At 36.5% G+C, this 24,001-nt stretch overlaps 1 protein-coding gene across 8 annotated transcripts in view; it reads left to right on the forward strand.

Moving 5' to 3' along the window:
* The window catches only part of LOC105202532 (protein lap4), a 190,931-nt gene that overhangs the window by 84,977 nt on the left and 81,953 nt on the right, over positions 1–24,001 (forward strand). For 7 of the 8 annotated variants that reach the window (XR_005576583.1, XM_026139151.2, XM_039458965.1 and 4 more), the window contains exons 20-21: positions 899–1,714; positions 7,288–7,395. Coding sequence is in view for 7 of the 8 variants with exons in the window: in XM_026139151.2 (XP_025994936.2) it covers positions 899–1,714; positions 7,288–7,395 (924 nt within the window). In the remaining variant the exon portion in view is untranslated. The remainder of the gene's footprint in view (positions 1–898; positions 1,715–7,287; positions 7,396–24,001) is intronic. The other variant, XM_039458966.1, reaches the window with a different exon arrangement.

Raw genomic sequence — 24,001 nt, forward strand, 5'->3', positions numbered from 1 at the left:
CATATAATCAATTGATCAAAAAAGATGCTATGTCGGTTGAGCAACGAAACGCTCTTAAATTGTGATCAAGCTTGTTTTTTTTGCTCAATGCATGTGGCATCGTCTTGTTCAATTTTGACGCAAAGTTAACTCTTAAACACACAAGTGGGTCTGAGAAGCTACATATGAAGTTTTGAATACTTGCCGTGTGAAGACGGAATGAGGTAGGAGGTTCAAACCAGGGGATAAAAAAAGTTTAAAATTTTTTCTTTTGATTGGTTGATCAACTAGAATTTGAACGACACGGCAGCAAAGTTTTGTTGGAGTCTGTAGGACTAATATTGTGTGTGAGTGAAACTTTTTTGTGAGTAATCTTATATAAAAAAAACCGGACAAAACATTCGAGCAGGTCTTTTTACGTGTGTCACTCGCATGTACTCTGACTAAAGTTAGAATACTGTATAATGCTGTGGGGTTTCTGCGCAGAATGTGAAATAAATAAATTTTCAATTTTAAACACCTTGAATTAATAAAAAATACCCCACATTTGCCTCGTTATATAATTACATTTTTTAATAAGAATGATAATGACAATTTTTTTAAAAGTATGATTCTAGCTTTAAAACGCTATATTGTAAAGTTCTTACAAGTTTTTTGTTGCAAAAATATGATTTTTTTTTAAGTGGATTTTTAGACACATAAAAATACCGCATATTTTCTTTGTTACATAATTATACCTTTTAAAAAGAATGACAATGCCATAAGTTTTTTTGAAAGTTAACTCTTTAACTTTAAAATGCCGTATATTAATGTTACTTCTTGCTGAGATCTGTAGCGATCTGAAATCTTATATTTGTATTGAACGATAACATTTAATGTACAAATTAATCATTTTTGTAATTTAATTTGTAATTTGCAGATTAATGGAGTAGATATGAGAGGAGCAAAACATGAACAAGCAGTGGCTTTACTTACAGGCTTAGAAAGATTTGTTCGATTAGTAGTCGAACGGGAAATACCGCTTTCTCAAGCAAATCTTGCCACCGTTGTAACTCCTTCTGAAAAGTCACCACGTGTTATAGGTGCACCAAAACCTTATACAGGCCTGTATAATGCTAATAGTTATATGGCAAATAGGCCTGGATATGGTGGTTTTCGTCGCTCTATGGATGCTGACAAAGCGTTGACACCGAGTCCTACTTCAAAAACACCACCGTCTCCACCGGCATTGCCTGTAAAATCCGATGTCGATGAGATGCCTAAAATGAATGGTGTAACTGATTCGGAAAACGTTCTGAGGAACGTTTCACCAATGTCTCCCAGCTCAACAAATAATCAAATGTATCCACAACCAGCTCCAAGACATAGTGTTTTACAGACGACACCTATAAATAATGTTGGTTCTGCAGCTACAACTTCCCATGCGGAGCCCAGATCGGCATCTCCGCAGGAAGACATACAGGTACCGAAGCCAATCACCAACGAGGAATTTCAAGCTATGATCCCCGCTCATTTCCTTCGACCTCCAACATCCTCGCCTTCACCAGACTCCCATCAGGGCCCCATTGTGACAGTGACGATAAAGCAGCCCGATACTTTGCCTGGAGATGTTAACTTTCCTCCAGCTCCTACCACACTCGGTACAGTTACTGAGACCATCACAAAGAGTACACTCACCGAGACCGTCGTAACTAGAGTGACTGACAACCAATTGGTGCAACCACTTATTATTGAGGTATGTGCCTGTTAGTTAGAAAAGCATCAAATACATTGCACATGTATTACCGATGTCGTCTTACTCTTACACCAACTCCTACAATCGCATTACATCTCATTTTTATTTTTTATCTTGCTATTTTATATTGTGTTGTCTGCATTTACTGTTTTACCAATTTTGCTTCATTTTATTAATTTTATTATGGAACTAAATATGCTGGGCTTATTTTTATACCGAAAACTTTTACTTGCATTTTTATTTTTTATATATTTTTAATGATCATTAAGTATTTATTTTTATTTATTTATTTATCAAATAATATTAAAATTCAAATAAACTGACAAGTTTCAACAGTCACAGCTAGATTTTAATGCTAGAATAGCGTTTTTTGTGTGATTTTACTTACAATTTCTAATTTTCTCAAACTGTTTGCCGTTACTTTTGTTTTTAAACACAGTTCATAAATTAAACCAGAATTGTAATATTACAAAATTAAATTGAAATAATGTTGAGGATACTAAAAGCATCTCTACAATCCCCCTATTTCGAAAACTGTAAAGAATTTGTTGTGAAGAATATTACCTTGGCTATGAACCTAAATCCCCTTGCAATCCATACGGGTAGCCAGTTTGACTACCGAAAAACTTGAAAATATTTAACAGCTAGTAGTAGTTTATACAAACGCATGTATAAAGTGCATTTTTTAAATAATATCTCAATATTGGAAAACACAGATAAATTGACGAACTTAAACAATCATAGCTAGATCTTAGTGCTGAAATAACGTTTCTTGTGTGATTTTACATACCATTTCTAATTCTTTTGAATCATGTGTCTTCCTCTTGAACTGTGTAGCTTTTGATTTCAAACACCGTTCTTAAATTGAACCGGAAATGTAATATCACGTAATTAAATTGAAAATTACTGACAGGCATCTCTACAAATTCCGGTATCCCGAAAACTATAAAGAATTAGAAATTATATGTATAAATATTATTTTAACACTAAGATCTAGCTATGATCGTTTAAGCTTGTCAGTTTATTTTTTTATTTATCTTATGTATCAATCGAGATATTCTTATTTAAGGCTTCTAATGCCTCAGCCAAGAACTCCGCGTTGACGGTAGCGACGTACCGTTGCGGACAAAATTAGAACTAATATGCGTGAAACGTGATAGATTGATGATAAAATTTTATTGTGTATATCATTTTGTTATTATATTTTATTGTGAAAATATGACTTGTTTCGTATTTATCAAATTTGTAAAAATGGACCGCAAGTAAACTTTCTTTGAATTTTATATATAAAAGCATATTTTTCATTCCTTTCAATAGCTATAAGTGTGTTTTTCTATCTGATGTTTCACTTTAAGTGCTTTTTACTATTTAACTGTTAAGTGGAAAAAGGATAGTCCATTTTTACAAATGTTTTAAAGCGATTTTGTTTTGTTTTATCCAAATTCTCTTTATTTACAATTGTCACAGCGGAAACTTTAGCTTAACCGTATGTTTTCCTGTCTGAATAGCTTTATTTTACTTGTTTTTTACTATTATTTACTGACTGTTAAGCCGAAAAAGGATAGTCAAGGTCCATTTTTACAAGTGTAAAGGAATCTCGTTGTTTTATTTTATCCAATTTCTCTTTATTTATAAATGGCATGGATCAAACTTTAACATAGGTATGTTTTCCTGCCTGAGCTTCACTTCACGAGCTTTTTACGATTATTTATTTACTATCAGGGGAAAAAAGGATAGTTGAGGTCTATTTTTATAAGTATTTTGAAGCGATCTTATTTTTTTTTTTTTAATCCAAATTCTTTTTATTTACTAATTTCTCTTTATCTATTATGTCACTAATTAAATTTTTACGTGTTATTTTTTACTTTGACGTCACAACTTTAATATGGCTGCGGCGTCTAGTCAGGAGCTTTAAGAACTGTGTTTGAAACCGAAGATAACGGTACACAATTGAGCGAATTAGAAATTGTATGTAAAATCACACGAGAAAGATTACTTTAGCATTAAGATTTAGCTATGATCGTTTAGGCTTATCAATTTGTGTTTTTATATAATAAGGGTGATTCAGAACGACCCATGTGTCCCTGTAAAGACGTGTTCTTGGATAAATTCTGAGACGATTTTTCCTGTACGAAAATTTTGTCCGACGCTTACTTTTTGAATAATAAGAGGATAAAGTTAGCAAATCACGGGCCGTGTACACACGCGGGTGCTTACCCGTATCGGACGGTGAGTTGCGCCGCCTTTGTCTACCATGTGTACACGGCCCGTGATTTGCTAACTTTATCCTCTTATTATTCAAAAAGTAAGCGTCGGACAAAATTTTCGTACAGGAAAAATCGTCTCAGAATTTATCCAAGAACACGTCTTTACAGGGACACATGGGTCGTTCTGAATCACTCTGTATATCGGTAGAAATTTTTGTTTAAAATATTACAATTTTTTATATCACTCTTATTTTTTGACTGCAACTTGCGAACTAATCAAATTTGCTCAAAACAATAATCAATTTTAAATCAATAAAAATGTTTTTTAATTTTTGAATTATTAATTAAGCATTCTGAATTTATTTTGACTCTAAAGAACATACAAGAAAGTATATAAAAAATCATCGTCATTCTTTCTGTTATTATCTTTTTTTTTGTGATTTTCTTCCCAGCTTTTTTGCATAATTGAAGACATAATTGAGAGATATTTAAACAAATAATTACGTAAAGTTGTAATTTAAAGGAAGGTAATTATGAAAATTCCATTATCACAGAAAATGAAAATTGTAGATTGCACTATGTGTATGGAGGAATAAACTTTCGAAAACGGTCAAGCGAAACTTGAAAAGTACAATCTAATCCAATCCAGATCTTTGTCTTGATTGATATTGATCACATTCTCAGATTGAAATGACAATCTGGTCAATTGAAAGCGTGGAAAGTTGAAAACTCATGTGTAACAGCACAACTGTAAACTTTATTTTGCCCCTAAGTAGAGGAGATTGGGTAGCCCACGCGTGGAATACGTTTTTAAGGTCTTTTGAATATAAAAACTTTTAAAACATATTTAATGATTTACATATAAAATTTAGTGCAAAACCTTTTTGTTTATACCTTGTATAATATTTTATGAAAATTATTTTGTTAATAACTTTTTAATAAATAACAAACTATGGACAAGGTCAATAATTTTGATCTTTTCGAAATTTACAATCAACATTAAAGTCAATTTGAAGTCATTTGAGGCTGACTGTACGAAAGGAAATGTTTACATATATTTTTATCATTTCATCTTAGAAAAAGATTTTATTATAGAAATCGCCAATAATCTCTCTTATTTAGTCGCAAATAAACCTTTTTATTACACGGAGAAAAAGTTACGGTTGCCACAACTAAATGATAATATTATTTTCCGCCCATTGATACAAAATGATTGTGGGAAACATAGTACTCTGGAAGTGACCCCTATAGTTGCCCCAACTTTAGTGAGAGTAGCTACATAAGGATGCTACAATCGTAATAATATTGTTTCTGCAACCATAGTTACATATACTTTTTAGCAAATATACATTTTTTTTTTTTTTTTTTAGTTTTTTAACAGATCTTATTATTCTTATAGTTTAATAATCTGTATTTATTGTTTCGCATATAAGATTCCTATTTCCCTAATTACAATTACGCATTATTTTACAATTTTTGAAAACGCATCAGCGCCGGCGGGATTCAAACCTAAGATTTTCTAAACAATAACGTAATATACTAACTTTGAGCTAATCATGTACTTATGAAATCGTTAATAAAAAGTTATATTAAAGTTGATTTGAACAGGAAGAAATTTGCGTCTTGAGTATCGCGCGAACACTCACCAGTTCTTTAATTATTTAGATATTGTTAGTTGTTTTTAATATAAATTATATAAATAATTAAAACCTGTTTCTGCCCATGACCAGACCAATAAAGATAGCCAAAAGTAATAATTAGACTGGAGCATAAAAAAAAAACATTGATGTGAAAAGCACGTTGCAAAAGTCGATTTTGCAACTAATTGTTATAAACAAATTGTTAAAAATTGACTACAGAGGGAAATTGATTGCGCCAATTGATTTAATGGGAAAAATTATCTAAAGAAGCGTATATAATGCTTTCTTAATTATTGTAGTTATAATTATTATAAACAAATTAGTTGCATAATTGATTTTACAATGTTATGTTTGAACTTAGCAAATGACTGCAAGGCGAGCTTGGCGTCGGCCTCTTATAACTACTGTGATCCTTCTAGAAACTTCCGGCGGAAAACTGGAAAATTCCACAGTCTTTCCGGCCTCTAAATTCTTCTAAAAGAATCGCGAATTGGTGGAAACACCAATCCGTCGTTTCATTTTTTGTAGTCATAACGGCCAGCAACGGTGAGACAAAGTAATCCCACGCGTCGCCGCTCCGTCGCTTGACAACAGACGCGCACGCTCACGCTCTTGCTTTTGCTCCCACTCCCGCTCCTGAGCGCTGTCTCTATTTGCTTATTATCCCGAACAATATATGTACGCTGCTTGCAGGCAAGTACATGCGAGTAATATTTATTGTTAGCTGTGTTCCGAAATTCACTGTCAGTACTGAAAAATCTGTAGTTCACACTAGCAATGTACATCGGAACGTAGTTTTATATTCTTGATGTATCTGTCAGCGGACATAAATATATTTCTGATAAAATACGTCGTTTGCCGTAAATGTGATTTCACATAATATGGCGTAAGAACCGCTACTGAACTGAAATAAACTTTTAGTGTATTGTGCAATTATATTCTATAGGTTTCACAACCATACTATTTATTCTACTGACAATATTAGAAAGATAGCAAATCCTTTGGTTGTGGCAACCATATTTGAGGATATTATAACTTAATGTTATTTATCCTAAGGACTAAGTCCTAAGGACACTGGGTGTAAAAACTGTAAAGATGACCATACTTTAACAGATGTATTTGATATAACTAGAATTCACATACATTTCTTTTCTAAACATAGAGATTATTGTTGTTACACCCATAGTCATTTTTTCCGTGTATGTTTTATTGAAATCGGAAGTTGAACGTTTTCAGAAATCCATTCATATATAATTATTTTATGCATGTTTAAACATTTATATCTTTTAATTAATTTATATGTGAAACTGATGTACATGTGGAATTTTGCTCAATTATAGTTTTTTTTATATCTATTTTTTCTAATATTTTTTAAATTATTTAAAAAATGTATTAATGGGATGATCTTAGAATCAATTTCATATCATTTTTGATAATTATCGATGGACTATGATAATCACAGTGTGCTTATCTTCTGGCATGAGAATAGGTAAGTAGCGTAAAGATTCATTTCGTCCCATATCATGTTTAATAAGTGGAGTAAGTGGAGAAGTATCGTTGTCACTGCTTTATTTATTTAAAAAGTTTCAAATCCAGCTTTTTCTATCCTTTACATACTAAGTATTTATTATACTCTCTAAACTTTTATTCCCATTAATATCTTTGGCACTTTAAAAAATTGAAATTTTTATTTGAATGTGTAATTAATTTAGTTTTTATTGTTTAGGATGTTGTCCTTGTCAAAGAAGGCTCTTTAGGCTTCAGTATCATAGGAGGAACCGATCATTCATGTACACCATTTGGTGCAAAAGAACCCGGAATTTTTATATCTCACGTAAGTTTAGTCTAGTTTTGTTTTAATTTACAGTAGAGTAGATTTTTTTCTACTTACGACTACCACTACCGAGCAGATTTCTTTTTACTTACAATTGTATGTTATTAATTAAAAATAAACTAATAGTTATAGCGAAGCTGATTAAATACTTATTAACTATAAATACTTATTAATTTATAAAAATAATTAAATATTTTATAATACTAAATATTATAAGAGTTATATTTTTAAAAACAAATGATACTGTTTATTTATATACTTTTAAATTTTTAACGGTTATTTTTTTTTAAATACTAAAAAATTTAAAGATTATCTCTGTCTTCTCTGATTATCTGTGTCTTGATATATCATTGATGCCCGTAAATAGTATTATAGTATTATATTTTTATAAAAAAGAGTTCTTAAAAAGACGGGCAAATGAAAGTTAAGCGCAGTTATTGAGGCTTAATTTTAACAGTTTTAAAACAATTACAATACATTAAATAAATACAATTGTTTCGACTGTTTCGAGTTATCTTCAATGTACACTACTGTCAAGTTACTACAGACAAGTTTGAAAAAATTTGCAAGATGTCTTTTATTGGAAATCCCATGTACAATAAGCTTAAGTGGCGAAGATACAAGGGAGTGCACTGCGATAAAGTAATTTAGTTTAAACATGTAATTTGTTGATGTGTACATGACTTAGGAGATGTGGACAGAGCGTGGATCGTTGTAATGATTGGAAATAAATACATAAATTTATTAAAAAAAGCGCAAATTAAAATCTCCAATTTTTGTAAAATTGAGATTTTGTTATAACAGTTATATAACAACTGATTAATTTTAGTTTATATTCTTTTAATACAAAAAAACAGGTTAAAGGTTAAAGTGTATCAAATGCAAAATTTATTTATATTTAGAGTGTCAGGTAAATACCGCTTTTGGTTTCGTGGATTGATAGATCAAGTAAAACTGAACACAAAAGTCCTTTACTATTTTTTAATACTCGCCATAGTTAACGAAATAAAAATTAATAAATTCTGCGAATAAGCGCGTATCACTGCGCGCAAGGACCGCCCGTTGATCATGAGTACCCATTGCTATTTCTCCCTCCTTGCCGCGCCACTCGCGGGCTGTAGCTTCTGCTGCTTTTTCTCCTCACCGCGCCGCGCCGCCAGTCGTGGCTGCCTACGTCTCCGCGGGCGGTTTTTGCGCGCGGTGATACGCGCTTATTCGAAGACTTTATTAATTTTTATTTTGTTAACTATGGCGAGTATTAAAAAATGATAAAGGACTTTTCTGCTCAGTTTTACTTGATCTATCAATCCACGAAACCAGGGGCAATATTTACCTAACCCTCTGTATGTATAATAATGTTATGATACTATGATTCAATTTTTGAGAAAACGAGATGACAGCATCGTAGGGGTAAGTTACAAAATATGATTTTAGGAAAAAATACACCATTAAACAGAGTATAAAATATCATAAAAGTGTGTACAGTTTCTAAAAAACGATAAAATTATTTTTTGAGGGGGTATTTTAATTCTTAAACCTCGAGATACGGAGATTAACAAATATGGGTCTAATATTTTTTTATGTTTTACAACATATCTAAACTCATCAAAATCGGTAAGAGACAGTTCCGTTGTAAGACCATCTCTCATTTCTCTAATTAATTGTTTTGGTATATCTGTTTTATTTAAGTTATAACGAATAAAATGATGATCTGAAAAAAGTTCCGTTGTTATATCAACTAGTTAAATATTTATCATTCCAGCAGTGCTCTCAGCACTATGTGAGGTTAATGGTTGAGAAACTGTGCCGATGGGAGCATGGGTAATGGAAGTTACTTTATACAGGTTGGCGGGCCTTTTTTATTTGTTAAAACTAGTTTAACCTTAAAACCTTTTCTTCTTTTAATGATCCGCCATGTCTTGGAAAGATCACTTGCCATATGTAACACTGCCCTTTTTACGTGGGAAAATCTTGGATAAGAAAAGGGAGAAGGTTTATGTTTGACTCTTACCGACTAAAACTCTACGGCGATTCTACCTACGGGAACCAGAGGAGCGGGGGGGGGGGGCAATCATAAGTATTTCAACCAACGAGCGCTCTCCCCCATGCTCTCATTGGTCCCTCCTCCCTCTTTTGAAAGAGGCGGAGGGAAAGGACCCTTCCTCTGATTTTTGAGGCCGCTGCGGGACCACAGATATGTAACACAGCATGCTCTCCAGAGGTCATTTGTCCATCACTTTAGAAAATATGTGATGGTTTTGATATGATCGTCATGTCGATATCTACTTCGCACATAATCCTTTTAATAGATCTTGCGTCTTCCTGAAGTTATTCAAATTAACTTGTAATAGTTTAATTAGTTAATTTTTTGTGCCCATGGCTGCCGAACCATGCGTAACATCGTCAGAAAGAGCAACTTTTTTGACTTTTTTGCTTTTACCTCTATTACTCTTAAGACTTCTCGCAGTATTTTGTTTCAAGAGATTCTCATTTCTATTTCCGTGTCTCCAACTATATCCGTATATAACGCAGTACCAATCTTTTTTGTCTTTGAGAGAGTTGGCTTCTTATGTTCATTGTCAACAACTAGTGATTTTATTTTAAATTCCTTTTGTTATCTCTTTTAACTTGTGTTTTTTTTCTTATTAAGGGTTTCTATTATTTTACGCAATTTTCTTTTCTCGTTCCTTGCTTCTCCAAATCTATTTACATTAGCTGAATTTGAGATGATAGTGATCAATCTCACTATTTTCTGCTTTGGCTTGCTTCTTAGTTAGCATTTGTACAAATTTTTTAGCCGTACGCAGATTTAGTTTTAAATGTAGTCTTTCAATATCCTCTGCCAGGGACTCGACGTGCTATCCTTGTCTTTTCTATCATCCAACTATTTGATTATACAGGTCTTCACCTGGAACAGCCAAAGGAATGGCAATCTTCTCAAAAGCTCATCTGTCTTCGCTCTTTGCGCCTCCGTAAAGTTGTCCAAGTCTAGGGGACATCTTCCTTTTTTAATGACGTTTTGTCAAGCCAGCTCCGGCGCTGACTCCCGACATTGAACCATTACCTGACCTCCTCTCTTTTGATTTGTTGAAATTGATTATCACTTTCACACTTATCACACGATTGCATCACTTATGCTTGTATGCGCTCTGAGGACTTGTTTAACTCTGTACAAATTATAGCTAACAGAGTACTAGTCAGATCCAACTCCTCGAGTAGATGATTTTTCTTCTCCTTGTATCCTTATTGGCAACGCCAGTAAATTCGCCGACAAAGTTTGTTGTCGACCCTGCCGATAGCTTTTTGCAGAATTGCAATTCTCCATGAGCAGGGACAGTATCTTCAGCAAGCTGGCTGCCAAGATTTCGAGGATGTCACTCTATTGTTTGAATTCATAATCATAATAATTATCATGGGTTTTTCATGAAAATAACCTTCTCTAGATAAGTTCTTAATAATCTATTTCCAGCGATCTAAGATTAGTTATTGCAGCTAACTAAATTAGCATATTATTGAGATTTTGGCTTGCAGTAATAATAAGAATCTTTTTCACTATTTTCTTGATACACGATATGTGTCGACTCTGAAGCAAATCAACTTCACAGATAAAAAGAAAACTACACTTTAGATGTCTTTTTAATTCTTGTCGCCGAAGGACAATTACTCCAGATGTTGCCCGATGTTGGCTCATTAACTATTAATAAACATAAACTTTATAATCGAATAATTCAGTAGCCAACCTTGAGTCTAAAGTTAACTAGTCGCCTAATTTAAACTTTGTCAACCAGGAAGAAATAAATATTACAAACACGAGATGCACGAAGGTAGTAAGTAAATAAATAAATGAATAAATAGGTAGGGGAATGAATGAATGAATGAATGAATAAGCATTTATTTTGTCCTAGGGCAAGCCCTCTAAGGACTCTCTGAAGTACATACAGTAAGGCGTAAAGAATAACAATATCACTTACGAACTAAGATCTAACTAAGTTGCAGGAGAGTAGTAAGCAACAATAGAGGAAGAAAAAAGAGGAAGAAAATAAACTATAATAAACAAAACAAAAGAAATAAAATAACATTATGGAAGTAAAAGGTATTAGCGGTGAGTACCGTTGATGGACGCTGTGTGTGAGCCGAGGGGGGAAGCATCGCAGCAGGGCCGCGGCTATTCAGGTAGCCGAAGAGCAAGCACTTGAAGGCGCTAGTTGAGGCGGCCTCCCTGACGGCAGGGGGGAGATTATTCCATAGGGAGCACGCAGTCGAATGAAAGGAACGTTGGTAGGTGGAGGTGCGGCAGAAAGGGATTGCGAGATCGAGGGAAGAGGAGGCGGAGGAGCGCAGGTGGGAGAGAGGACGGTGCTGAGGACGGAAGTTTTCGGAGAGATAGGGAGGAGACGAATTGAGGATGATAGAAAATAGAAGGCAACATGTGAGGTACTCCCTCCTGTCGTCAGAGCTGAGCCACCCCATCTTCTCATAAAACCCCGAAATGTGCTCATCCCTGCGAAGGTTGAAAATAAACCGCACGCATGAGTTCATTAGGCGTCTTAGTTTTAATTTTTGTTGCCCCGTCAAGTCAATGAAGAGGGCCGCACAGTAGTCAAAGACGGGGAAGATGAGAGCCGTGACGAACTGAGTACGAAGGCGCAAGGAAAGGCAGTTGGAGAAAGCCTTTAGCCGCCAAAGGATTCCGTTGACGCGGCTCGAAGTGCCACGTACATGCTCCGACCAACTGAGAGAGCTGGATAGGCAGATGCCAAGGTTTGTGACCTTATCGGTTAATTCTATTAATGTACCATTGAGGTGTAGTTGGATGCTAGAAGAGGGAATGCTGTTGATGAATTTAGAGGATCCCAGGAGCAGGATTTAGTTTTGCGAGCGTTAAGAATGAGGGAGTTGTTCTGAGCCCAGGACTCGATTGCGGCAATGTCCGCTCTGACCTTGGCAAGAGCGGCGTCTATGTCAGCAGGTGGAAAGTGAATATAAATTTGCAGGTCATCTGCGTACAGGATGTGGCTGCAATGCCTTAGGACGGGGCTTAGGTCGTTGATGAAAAGTGAAAAAAGCAGGGGCCCGAGAATCGAGCCCTGGGGGACCCCAGCAACAACAGGCATCCAAGACGAGAAGGAGCCGTCCGGGCCACGCACGCGCTGGTGACGCCCCGTGAGGTAGGACCGCACCCATTGGCAGGCGGAGGGAGACAGGCGGAAAGAGCCCAGCTACGAAGAAGAAGATCGTGGGAGACCGTATCAAAGGCCTTGGTAAAGTCAAACAGGACGAGCAAGGTGACCATCCTTTTATCGATGGCCAGTCTCACATCGTCTAGCAGCTTCAGGAGAGCCGTCTGTGTGCTGTGCCCCCTTCGGAAGCCAGTTTGGAGAGGATCGAGGAGGTTGTAGGTCAGTAGGTGAGAGGAGAGTTGCTCGAAGGCAACACGCTCGAGGATTTTAGACAGAAAGCAAAGCAGGGATATAGGGCGGAAGTGGGAAGGTGGGATCCTTGGATTTAGGAAGTGGGATAACATGAGAGAGTTTCCAGGAGGAGGGAAAGGAAGAAGTGGTTGAAAGACCGGTTGAAAATATCGAGGATGAGAGGAAAAATAAACGGAAGACACATTAAGATGAAGCGACGGTTGATGTCGTCGGGTCCAGAGGAGTTGGAGGTGCTGCGGCGTAGAGCGCGCAGCAAAGCATCGGGCGTAATGTGAAGGAAATAAAAGGTGGAAGGATCGGCTAAGAGCGAGGAGGAGACAGAAGGGCAGGGGAGAGGAGAGAAAGAGTGGAGTGGATCAGGAGGAGAGATATAAAGAGAGCCGGGCGGAAGGATAGATGGATCGGGCGAGGCGAGGCTAGCTGAGGAGAAGAAGGTGTTCAGAATTTCTGGAGAGAAATTTAGATGTGGACACGGGGTCCCAGCGTTAGCGAGGCTCAGAGAGCGCAGGTCAGACCACAGTCGAGCGGCGCTAGAGGTCGAGCCAAGCCTTTTGGTAAGATAGGTGTTTTTGGCGGACTTTATAGCGGACTTGGCTTGGTTGCGCGGCGTGCGGAAAGTCTCCCCCCTCGAGGGAGAGGGGAGGCGAAGGAAAGCTCTCCTGGCTACGTCCCGCCTGCGCAAGAGATCTCGGATGCTGTCGTTTATCCAAGGAGCGGGGGGTCTCCTCTCTATGAATGATTTTAACGGAAAGAGTTCATCGCGAGCGAAGGTCAGAAGTTGACTGAGAGCGAGGACCATGTCATCGACATGAGCGAAATTACGAATGCGTAGCCAGTCGAGAGAAGACAGAAGACTGTGGAGAGTCTGTGAGTCGGTCCTGGAATGGTCGCGGATAGTAACAAGGCGGGGAGGAAGGCGATGGATGAGAAGGTTGAGTGAAACCTCGATGAGGTCGTGGTTGGACAGGAAGGGAACAGGAAGCTGATGATGAGACGTTACGAGGGAGAGACTACTAACAAGGCAATGGTCAATTCTAGTATGTGATGTAGTGGTATGGTGAGTGTTGCCGAAGGGAACGAAGAAAAGATGATTGGTGGTGCAAAAATCCGAGAGAGACTCAGTGTCGTGAGTGGGACGGTTGATGTCGATGTTAAAATCTCCAATGACGATGGCATTGCGGAAAGAAGGAAGGAATTTTTCAAAGTCGGCTTGAAAGATAGAGAGATGACCAATTTTGGGAGGTCGATAGACGACGGCAAGAAGAAAAGGACGGGAAGCCCTTAAGGAAATGCGAAGCAGCATGTATTCGGGCTGGCTGTTGTAGGGACCAGAGGACGCTGCAAGGACAGAAGCGCCGATGTAGTCGCGCACGTAAACGCCAATCCCCCCCCCTCCCTTCGCGATCGCGTCGATGACGCGATGGCCGGGAAGGAAGACGAAGTTGTCAGGAACGTGAGGCTTAAGCCAAGTCTCCGACATAGCGACAATGTCGAAAGTCTCCCGGTAGAAAAAGTCCGCGAATTCGGAGAAATGAGGGAGGAGCGACTGGCAGTTCACGTGGCAGAGGCGCAGGCACTCCGAAGGCGAACGGGCGACCCGGCCAGACTGTCAGTCCTTTCTGGACCGCAGGACCCCAGCCGAGGGAGCCGCGTCAGAGTTGATGTTGGGAGGGGCACCCCGTGGGAGGGGACCGAGTGGAGCCGGCGGCGCAGGGGCAGATCGCGGAGCCAAGGGAGGCCGCGAAGAACCAGTAACGCTCGCAGGCGCAGAGGAGAAACGCGCGCAGCCCGAAGACGGCCCGACATCATCCCCGCCCGAGGAGGGCACCGGCGCCCCCGAGACCAGCGACCGCAAGTGCGCGCGGTCGCGGATGCGGATGGGGGAGTGTTAGAGTGACGCCGAACATGGATGAGCCCATTTCTTACCCACGAGCTATGCAGACGTCCCTTCCCGACAGCGCGCTGCGCCTCGCCAAGGACCTCACGGGCGCGAAGAGAAAGCCGCTCGTTGATATCGATGACTCCAGGCAAAAGACCCGGAACGTCCATCCAGCATCTCCCTAGCCCTCTTACCGGCGATCCATTGGTTACGAGCGTCGCAGGTGGTCAGCTTGACAATGATAGGGCGAGGTCGCCCATTTTTGGCAAGGATGCGAAAGCAGGAAGTTACATCGTCTGGGGCGACCCCCATGCCAAGGGCGGCAGCTATGCCCGAGACAGTCTCGCGCAAGACCTCGGAAGGCGGCTCCTTGACACCGAAGATGATGAGCTCCGAGCTCAGCTTAGCCCGCTCGAGAGTCTCCAGCCTACCCTCAATCCTCTCGAGCTCCCGACGGTCGCCGGGCGGACCATGTACCTCGAGGGTATCCATGCGCTTACTGAGAGCATCCTGCTGCGCCCTGAGATCGAGGATGGACGCGGTGAGAGTGTCCGACGTAGCAGAGAGTCGCGCGTCGAGGGCAGCGAGTTGAGGCTTAATGGTGGAAAGGTCCAGCAGTTGCGTCTTTATCGTGGAGAGGTTCCGCAGCTGTGTCTCGATGCGCGACATCTTGGAGAGCAGGGCGGAGAGAATGGAGTCAGAGTCAGACTCCGATGGAGCAGAACAGACGGCGGCTGAGTCGCTTGGCGTGAGAGCGGAAAGCCGAGAATGGCAGGGTTCCTGACAGACAGGACAGAAGATGCCATTCGGAGAGGCGGCTGAGTCGGCGGGAAGCTCCATGCACTTCTCGTGGAACGTGTATTTTGCATCGCGCTCGCATTGGATAGCTGTTGTCGTTGATAGAAACTTCTTGCACACTCGGCAGGTGAGAGGCATCCTGATTAGCTGAAAATTGCTGGGTCGGCCAGTGATGTGTTGCGGGACGCACTTGCGATTGTAGAGCTGATGCGTTGAGAACGCGCTCAGGCACGCGCTCGCCGGCGATGGGTAGTGGAACGCCGGAATATTTTAGACCAAAGGCGCAGGAGCAGAATGCCGCACAGAGAAGCCCATAACCTCCGAAAGCGGAAAGAGCCAGGAAAACAGCGAGAGAATGCCGAAAGGCGAGGCAGACACTCACCGCGAAGTGTGGTGTCAAGTGAAAGAGAGCCCTTGACAGATAGGAGCTGAAAGAAGCGCCCCGGAGGGCAGAAAGCAGCAGGAAACAGCTCAAGAAAGCGGAGCAAGCAAGCATGCAAGTGACGGTACCTTACGTGATCGAAGAGAGAGGGAATGTGGGGTAAAGTGAGACACGTTTTTATTTTTCCGTAAAAAAATTTAAAAAAATCAAAATTTTGTAAACTTGTGATATCCATTCGATAGAGAATTTTATTAGCTAACTTTTTATGCTCGCGGAATTTTAAAATTATACTTTTTATTATATTTTTGTTTAGATTTTCCAAAAAGTGAGTTTTTGGCCATCTCAAAAAATTATGAGTTGAAGTGGGAGGGAGTGTCTCAGTTGCGCACAGACCTGATTGGACACCACCAATCATAATGATCGATGCCTAGAGTATTTGGTTGGATTAGATTAGATTACGTAATTGGTGGTTTTCGATCGGGTCTGTGCACAACTGAGACTTGTGGGATGAAATGGGACACGATGATTTTTGACCAAATTTGACCAAAAATTAAGTAAGAATTGTTTGAAATAGAATTTGTAATATTTATTTAATGATTAGAGAATGAAAATATATCAATAATAGGTAATTGCGAACCGATCAAGCACCAAAGTTGACGACTATTGAGGTTAGGATATCTGTCATCGACGAGATGTAGCGACTTGAGCATGCGCTGTGGTTAGCATGCACGTGACCTTTAGCTTTAATGGCGTGTCCCACTTCACCCCACAAAAAATGTCCCACTTTAGCTTAAATCCAATGTTTCGAAATTATGACGCGTATCATTAAAAATATATTAGTTTTGTATAAAAACTTTGCAATCACAAAACTAAACAACTAATGGCAATTTTGCATATATTTACCTTTTTTAAATGGTGGGAAAGACTGTTGAAAATAAAAACTTTGTAAATGTTGGAAATAGTACATCATGTATTCCGGAGCCGAGCTTTGCCGTTCTCGACTGAAAACATTGTCCGAAGTTGAGAACGCGCTTGGCTCCACGGTGCATACGGTATTTTATGCAAAGGAAGTACGCTTTTTCGGGTCACACCGCAGAAGAGTACTGCAACATCTCCAACTATGTTGCGTGGCAAGGGAGGGGGGGGTCCAGGGGCGGAGTCTCTTGGTCAGGGATGTAGGGCTTTGCTCTCTAGTCAGGGAGGGGATTCGGGGGGGGGCGAAGCCCCCCTTCCGACCCTAACAGAACTATTTCTAATAAAACCACTATTTCTGATAGAACCAGTATTTCTGATATTACTCAACTCTGAAATTTGTAATGATATTCTCCACCGCACGCCAACACTCCGATCCAAACACTCGACCACCGTGCAGAAGCCGAGCACGTGCGCTCGGCTAATCTTATCGCGATCACGCGGTACTACGCGCTCCACGCGCCGCGTTTGCGAAACATTTCCACTCCTTTACTAATGACTATTATTCAACTCTTTGAAATATACGCATAACACATTCTGCGTTGTTGCCGTCGTTTTGTGCTGTTTTTTATACTCTGTAAACGAGTACGTCGCGTCATACGTGAGACTTTTGACAAAGTGTCGACGTGTGCACTGTTGGCCAATTCAGCAAGCTTCATCACCATGCACTGCATCAATTCCTCTTTTTTTTCGTTCTCCATTCTTCAATTGCCTGAAAACGCACAAGGCGTTACTGAACACTTCGACGCATGGCGTTTTCCTGTGTGATATCTATTTTTGTCGATCATACGCAATGATGCGCACAGTTGATGTTGCGGCTATTTGTAATACTGAGCACCGGGGCGATTCGTTAATACTGATTACAGCGCCTAACCTAAGTTGCGTAACCCTAACCCTTTGGTTGTGTTACGAACGTCTGCACTACGCAGAGTTAAGCATGGAGGTAAAGTTCTTCACTGATTTAGTTCAAACTTGATAATATTGTGTATTTAGGTACATAGAACATGAGTACGAATATAAAATTGACGCTCTTAAGCAGGTAAACAGTTATAAAACGTTAAAGATTGACACTTGTGAGGTTAGGAAATCTGTCACCCCGATGGCATAAAAAGACATGCGAACGTGTCTGTTTGCATTCGTCTTTATATACCTATATATATATTTTTTTTAATAAAAGAAAGTCTTAACAACTGCTTTTTTACAGTCTTTTAACTTGAAACACAAATTTCGGTATATTCCCGGACTAGTTACGAATTACCTCGGGCTTGGAGCTATTTATAATTTTTGGCATTGGGCGACATTTTTATATGTACTTCAAAGCAAGTACACTTCCATGTTCTATCTATACCGGCTTTGTGAATGGGAAGATTTAACCTTTCAAACCGTCCTGTTTTTTTTTTTTTTTTAATGAATATAGGACTCAGGAGACAAAAGAAAAAAAGGTCTAACGAATAGCCCTGCTCTCCCCTATTATTTAAGGAATATAGGAATTTTTGGACATTCTATATATTGTGCCAAAGAAGTAAAAAAATCAGTCTTTCTAGTTACCCGTGAAACAGAAGTAGCCTCATAAGATTGCTGCCAAATTATTAAGCGCCATTATTTGAAACTCTATTCTCGTGACCTTTACACGAGATTTATATGTAGTATTATTTAACACGTAAAGTTTAATATTGCATTTTCTTAGATAATTAATTCATAAATATATACTTTTACAATACATAATATTTAAGGCTCTTTTACTTCTGAGATAATTACTAAATAGCAATTATTCTATATTGTGAAGTGAATATAGTAACAAAAAAATATACAATTTTTGTAAAATATATTGAAATACGTTTTAATAAAACAATACTAACAGTTGAATTATTGTTAAGGAACTTTAAAGTATAAGTATAGGTTATAGAAATGAGGTTATGAATGACTATTGCAAAGGCAATCGGCAATCTAGAAATGAAAATCCCCATATTTATTGAAGTTACCAGAAGGCTTCTTCCGTTTCAAGCATAACCATGGGATTCTCAACAAATGTTTCTTCCTGATTTTCTTGCTTCTTTGTATTGTGCGAACCAAAATCTCATAGTCTTTACTTTTACTTACCTTTACTACTTACCTTTTTGAGTACATAAATGCGTATTTAATTTTATTTTAATACTATAAAGTTTAATAAAAAACACTCGTATAACTATTTCAGCAATCAATAATAAATTCCGATTTTTTGTAACTTTTTTGGACTTGATGGACAAATAATTGTTTTTTTCTGCTTTTAGAAGGTTTTATAAAGAGCTTCTAATAGATAACTATCGATTCAAGGCCAAGAAAGGCCTTCGGTTAATATTCTCTTTTGCTGACGAATATACACTAGGCAACAAAATTATCGCAACACTTATTTATACCAAAATTTTGCACAACTTCAAATAATCATAACTTTGTTAAAAATTATTGTATTTGAAAGTTTTTTTTTATTTTAAAGCTTAAAGTCCCTACTTTATGATGCATTTGGTCAATTTTGAATTTCTGCTTTCCTCTTTCTACTATTTCTTTAAAAGTAAGGACGTGTTTTGTTTTTAAACATTTGCCTAGTTTGACGCACTCCACAGGGTAGGATAAATTTTTTTCGCAAATGTCACGATAGCTATCGTAAAATTTGGAGCTTTTCCTACAAATTGAAAAAAAATCAGGTTTGTACGATTTTTTTCGAGGAGTTAAGATGTATCAAAGTTATGTATGCATTTCTGTCAGTTACCGCCAGCATTACGCGGATTTCGATTTGTCTCATTGATGATGAGGCAATCTTCTCTAGCTGACGTTATTTGTCTTCAACCTTGTCCTCTTTGACGAAATCCGCCTGTTTCTTGATAACGAGCTCAAACTCGAGAGATAGAGGATCGATGAACATCTATTCTCCTTGCAACATAACTTTCATTCAATCCTTCCAAAAGAGTAATGATTTGGCCACATTGAATTTCGTTCAAACTAGGTATTGTTATGACTTTATCGTTTGTTTCTTAAATAAATACACTAAAGAATAAATTTACGTTTATGTAGAATTTTGGTGTTTACAGCTTTTGCATGATTCAGAAAAACGCTGTGACATATAGCGATTTATATTGATTTCCATAAAATCGAAGACGAATGACGTTAGTTAGACAATATCGCTTCATCATCAATGAGACAAATCAAAATCCGGGTAATGCTGGCGGTAATTGACAAAAATGCATACATAACTTTGATACATCTTAACTCCTCGAAAAAAATCATACAAACCTGATTTTTTTTTTAATTTGCAGGGAAAGCTCCAAATTTTACGATGGCTATCGTGACATTTGCGAAAAAAATTCATCCTACTCTGTGGAGTGCGTCAAACTAAGCAAATATTTAAAAACAAAACACGTCCTTTTAAAGAAATAGCAGAAAGAGGAAAACAGAAATTCAAAATTAATCAAATGCACCTTAAAGTACAGACTTTAAGCTTTAAAACGAAGAAAAACTTTCAAGTACGATAATTTTTAACAAAGTTATGATTATTTGAATTTGTGCAAAATTTTGGTATAAATAAGTGTTGTGATAATTTTGTTGCCTAGTGTATAATCGTTTTAAGGAGTGTTGCATTTAGATAACTTTAGCTGGATAAAGATAAGATAAATTACGTGTAATTACATCTTAGATAAGATAGAGATAATTTAATTTATTTAGATAGAAGATAAAATTTATAGGTCTAGATAATTTTCAGATTATTATTGAGTAAAAAAACAATTTAGGATATGAAATATGTTTATATTTTTTTAAATTAATATTTTTAAAAGCAAAAGTTTTCAAATAATTATACTAACACAAAACATTTTTTATTAATTTTAAATCGTTACGCAAATAAAAATCAAAATGTCTAATAAAAGAAATATATAAATATAATTCACATTGTATAATGAGTAACAAAATTTTTTGTAAAAATTTTTGAATTTATAGTTTTTGAACAATATTGCATTACAGTTGATCTGATCTGGGCACAGTGGTCCAGAATCAGATAATACTGTTCAAAATAGTCTAGAAGTCGTATTTCTTAACTGATTAAAAAAATTTTTTTTTAAATACTCAGAAATAAATTCTAAAGAGAACTATCTTGTCGATTTTGGAATTTCTTTGTTTATGCAAAAATATTTAAATAAATAAAGTGATATTACTTTTTCATTAAATTATTTTTTACATAGATGTAAACTAACAACCTCATTATTGATGAAAATAAATACTATTACATTGTAAGAAAAGAAATAATTCAATAAACATTTAACTTAATTTTTATAAATAAATTATTTAAACAAATCATGAATTTTTGCAGAAATAATTAATATATCAACTTAATTCACTCAAAATTACTATCAGAATAGTGGCTTACAAAATTTAATTATAAACTATCAATTTCTATTGTTATAAACAATCAAATATAAACAAATAGTGATTTTTAAATAACTCATTACTTTTTTTATATTTAAATCAAATATCATTAAATTATGGATTCTACAACATGAAATTACGTTAACAATATAAACTTGTTACAATTCAATTAAAAAATGTGTGCGTTTGCATGCGTGCAATATAAAAGTAATCGAATTCACACTTCGTTTACATTTTCAGATTTTGATAATAATTTTTTATTAAATTTTTTATTATTGAGCGGGCATTGAAATGTATTTTCGAAATTTAGCCTTACCAAAAAACTACACAAGTGTTGAGAACAAGATCCAACAACACGTTGACCCATCTTGCATCCACAAGTATGCTTAATAATAATCACTTCTATCTTTTGTTTTATCAACGAATAAATATACCAAATGATTACGATGATTACTTTAATGAAAAATTATTATCAGATTCTAAAAGTGAAAACAAGGTGTGAATTCGCTTATTTTTATATTATATTACATTTGCGCGCACACGCATACATACGGCAGAGAGGGTTTGAAGTTACAAAATATCACAGGAGTGACGAACTGTAGGGTCTCAATCTCTGCCAAGGGATGCTAGACGGACTATACTTTTATGTGGTGTATTCTGTATAATGTTAAAGTATTCTGCAATTTTTACATGCAGTATGTACTTACAATTTTAGTTGAAATCATAGTTTTCTAATTATTAACCGAACATGTGATTAATGTTATTGTTTACCATATTTAAGCTATTCTTGCAATGTTCTTATCATTTCTCGAACAAATTACTATTTTTTCTTGTTATCTGAGGACCCATACAATGATTTTTCAAGTTCTATTTAGGAATGTTTTAGGGGCCAGAATTGACACTTTTGTAACACTCTTTTTTGAGATTGGGTAGGGTTAAGAATTTCGAAGAGGGGGTGCAGGGGAGAGGTGCAGCCGAAGCATTTACTTTTTATGCAACAGACTTCAAGTGAACCTTTGCCATAATGTACACATTTACATTATTAACTTTATCTATTAATAACTTTTTAATAAACAACGAGCGCCGACTCTTTTGAAGGTCATTCAAAGTGATAACCTTAACATATGTCAAGGTGATCGGAGCTGAGTCCTTTTTAATAAATAATTACCGAGGAATTTCTTTTAAAGTAGAATATCTCGAAAATAATGCAATTGACAAAAAAATGTTTTAGACGAAAATTGTATGGCCTAAAAAAGGATAAATAATGTTAAAATCAATTTAAAAAAAATTGATTTTTCAAAATTTAAGTTTTATTTTTTTTTATAGAATTATATGGATATTTCTTGTCTAGTTAGTCTGCATATAAAAGTATTAAAGTAAAGTTAATATAAAAAAAATCAATAGTTTACGAGATATTTTATAGTTTTATAAAATTATTTTAATAATTTTTTTGTCTTTAATAGCAAATTACTATTTTTTTACATTTATTAAAAATATGTAGATAATTTTAATTTTAATTATTTAATTTTAATTATTTTTTTATCTATTAAATTTATTAATAGTTTATTTGATTGTAAATTAAAAAGAACTGCTAAAGGAAAAGAAAGATAGGAAGAAGCAGATGTTTGAACGCATAATGTTCAAAATTCGATATTTTGACCGCTCGCTGGGTCCAATACAAATTAGCTTTAATCTCAGTTTTCCTTTATGTACTTTTCTAATTCTAACAAGACTTCTGCCTACTCTTTGATTTTACGAATTTCTCTAAATTATTAATATGTTACATTATAACCTTACTTACTGATATGCAATAAGATAATTCTGTCTGTTCGACTACGCTTATCTGTGAATCATATTTTTGAACTCGGTATATATGTTACATGAAAACTTTAAACAATGATTTCTTAAAAAATGTTGCGCATTGAATACAATTATTGTCAATATAAGTGAAATCTTACATGACCAGGATGTATCAACACATTTAAAGAACGGGGATGGCTATACTAGTCGAAAATAGATCTTAGGGAACTACACCAAGTATAAATCTCAAAATAATTTCAAATTTATAAAGATTTGTTACTTGAGTGATCAAAAAGGGAAATTTATAAGTCTAATCTGCGATATAAGCAAGAACAAGTATATAATACGTAAAATACGAAAACATATTTTAGACAAAAATTGTAAAGACAAAAAATGTTTATTTATTGATTTTATCAGTTTGACTTTGGATGGCATTACCAAGGTCAGAGCAAGGTTACTTTGAAATTTTTAACAGAAACCTCTATTTTTTATTATATATTTTTAAAGTTAAAGTCGGAACGTTTTTAAAACACTATAATGTAGGGGAAGCCAGGTTCAAATCCTGGTTTGAAGTAATTTTTCCGCAATAAATTTTTGTTATATTACATTTTTGGGTACTTAAAAGTTGTATTTTAAGTTTGGCAAGTATGTGGTACAGAGTTTGAGGAATTTATAAATCTTTGTAAATTTACCTAAAAAATTATTTATCGCTAACAAGGAAATGATGCGAATTGCGAAATATGGAATTAGATGAGCCATAGTTCAGTCGAAAGGGGGGGTTGAGGGTATAAAAAGTGTCAGAGCGTTTGAGTGCATAGCCTTTCGTTTCTAAGAAATTTGCATGTAAAGTTTGGTATTCGCCGCGCGGTGTGTTAAGTACGATTGTGCGTAAGTTAAAGCATGAAGCGCAATGGCTGAGGAGACTAAGGCGCACCTCCTATTTTGCCCTTG

This window comes from Solenopsis invicta, chromosome 16 (genome assembly GCF_016802725.1).
Source record: "Solenopsis invicta isolate M01_SB chromosome 16, UNIL_Sinv_3.0, whole genome shotgun sequence".
Taxonomy (NCBI): domain Eukaryota; kingdom Metazoa; phylum Arthropoda; class Insecta; order Hymenoptera; family Formicidae; genus Solenopsis; species Solenopsis invicta.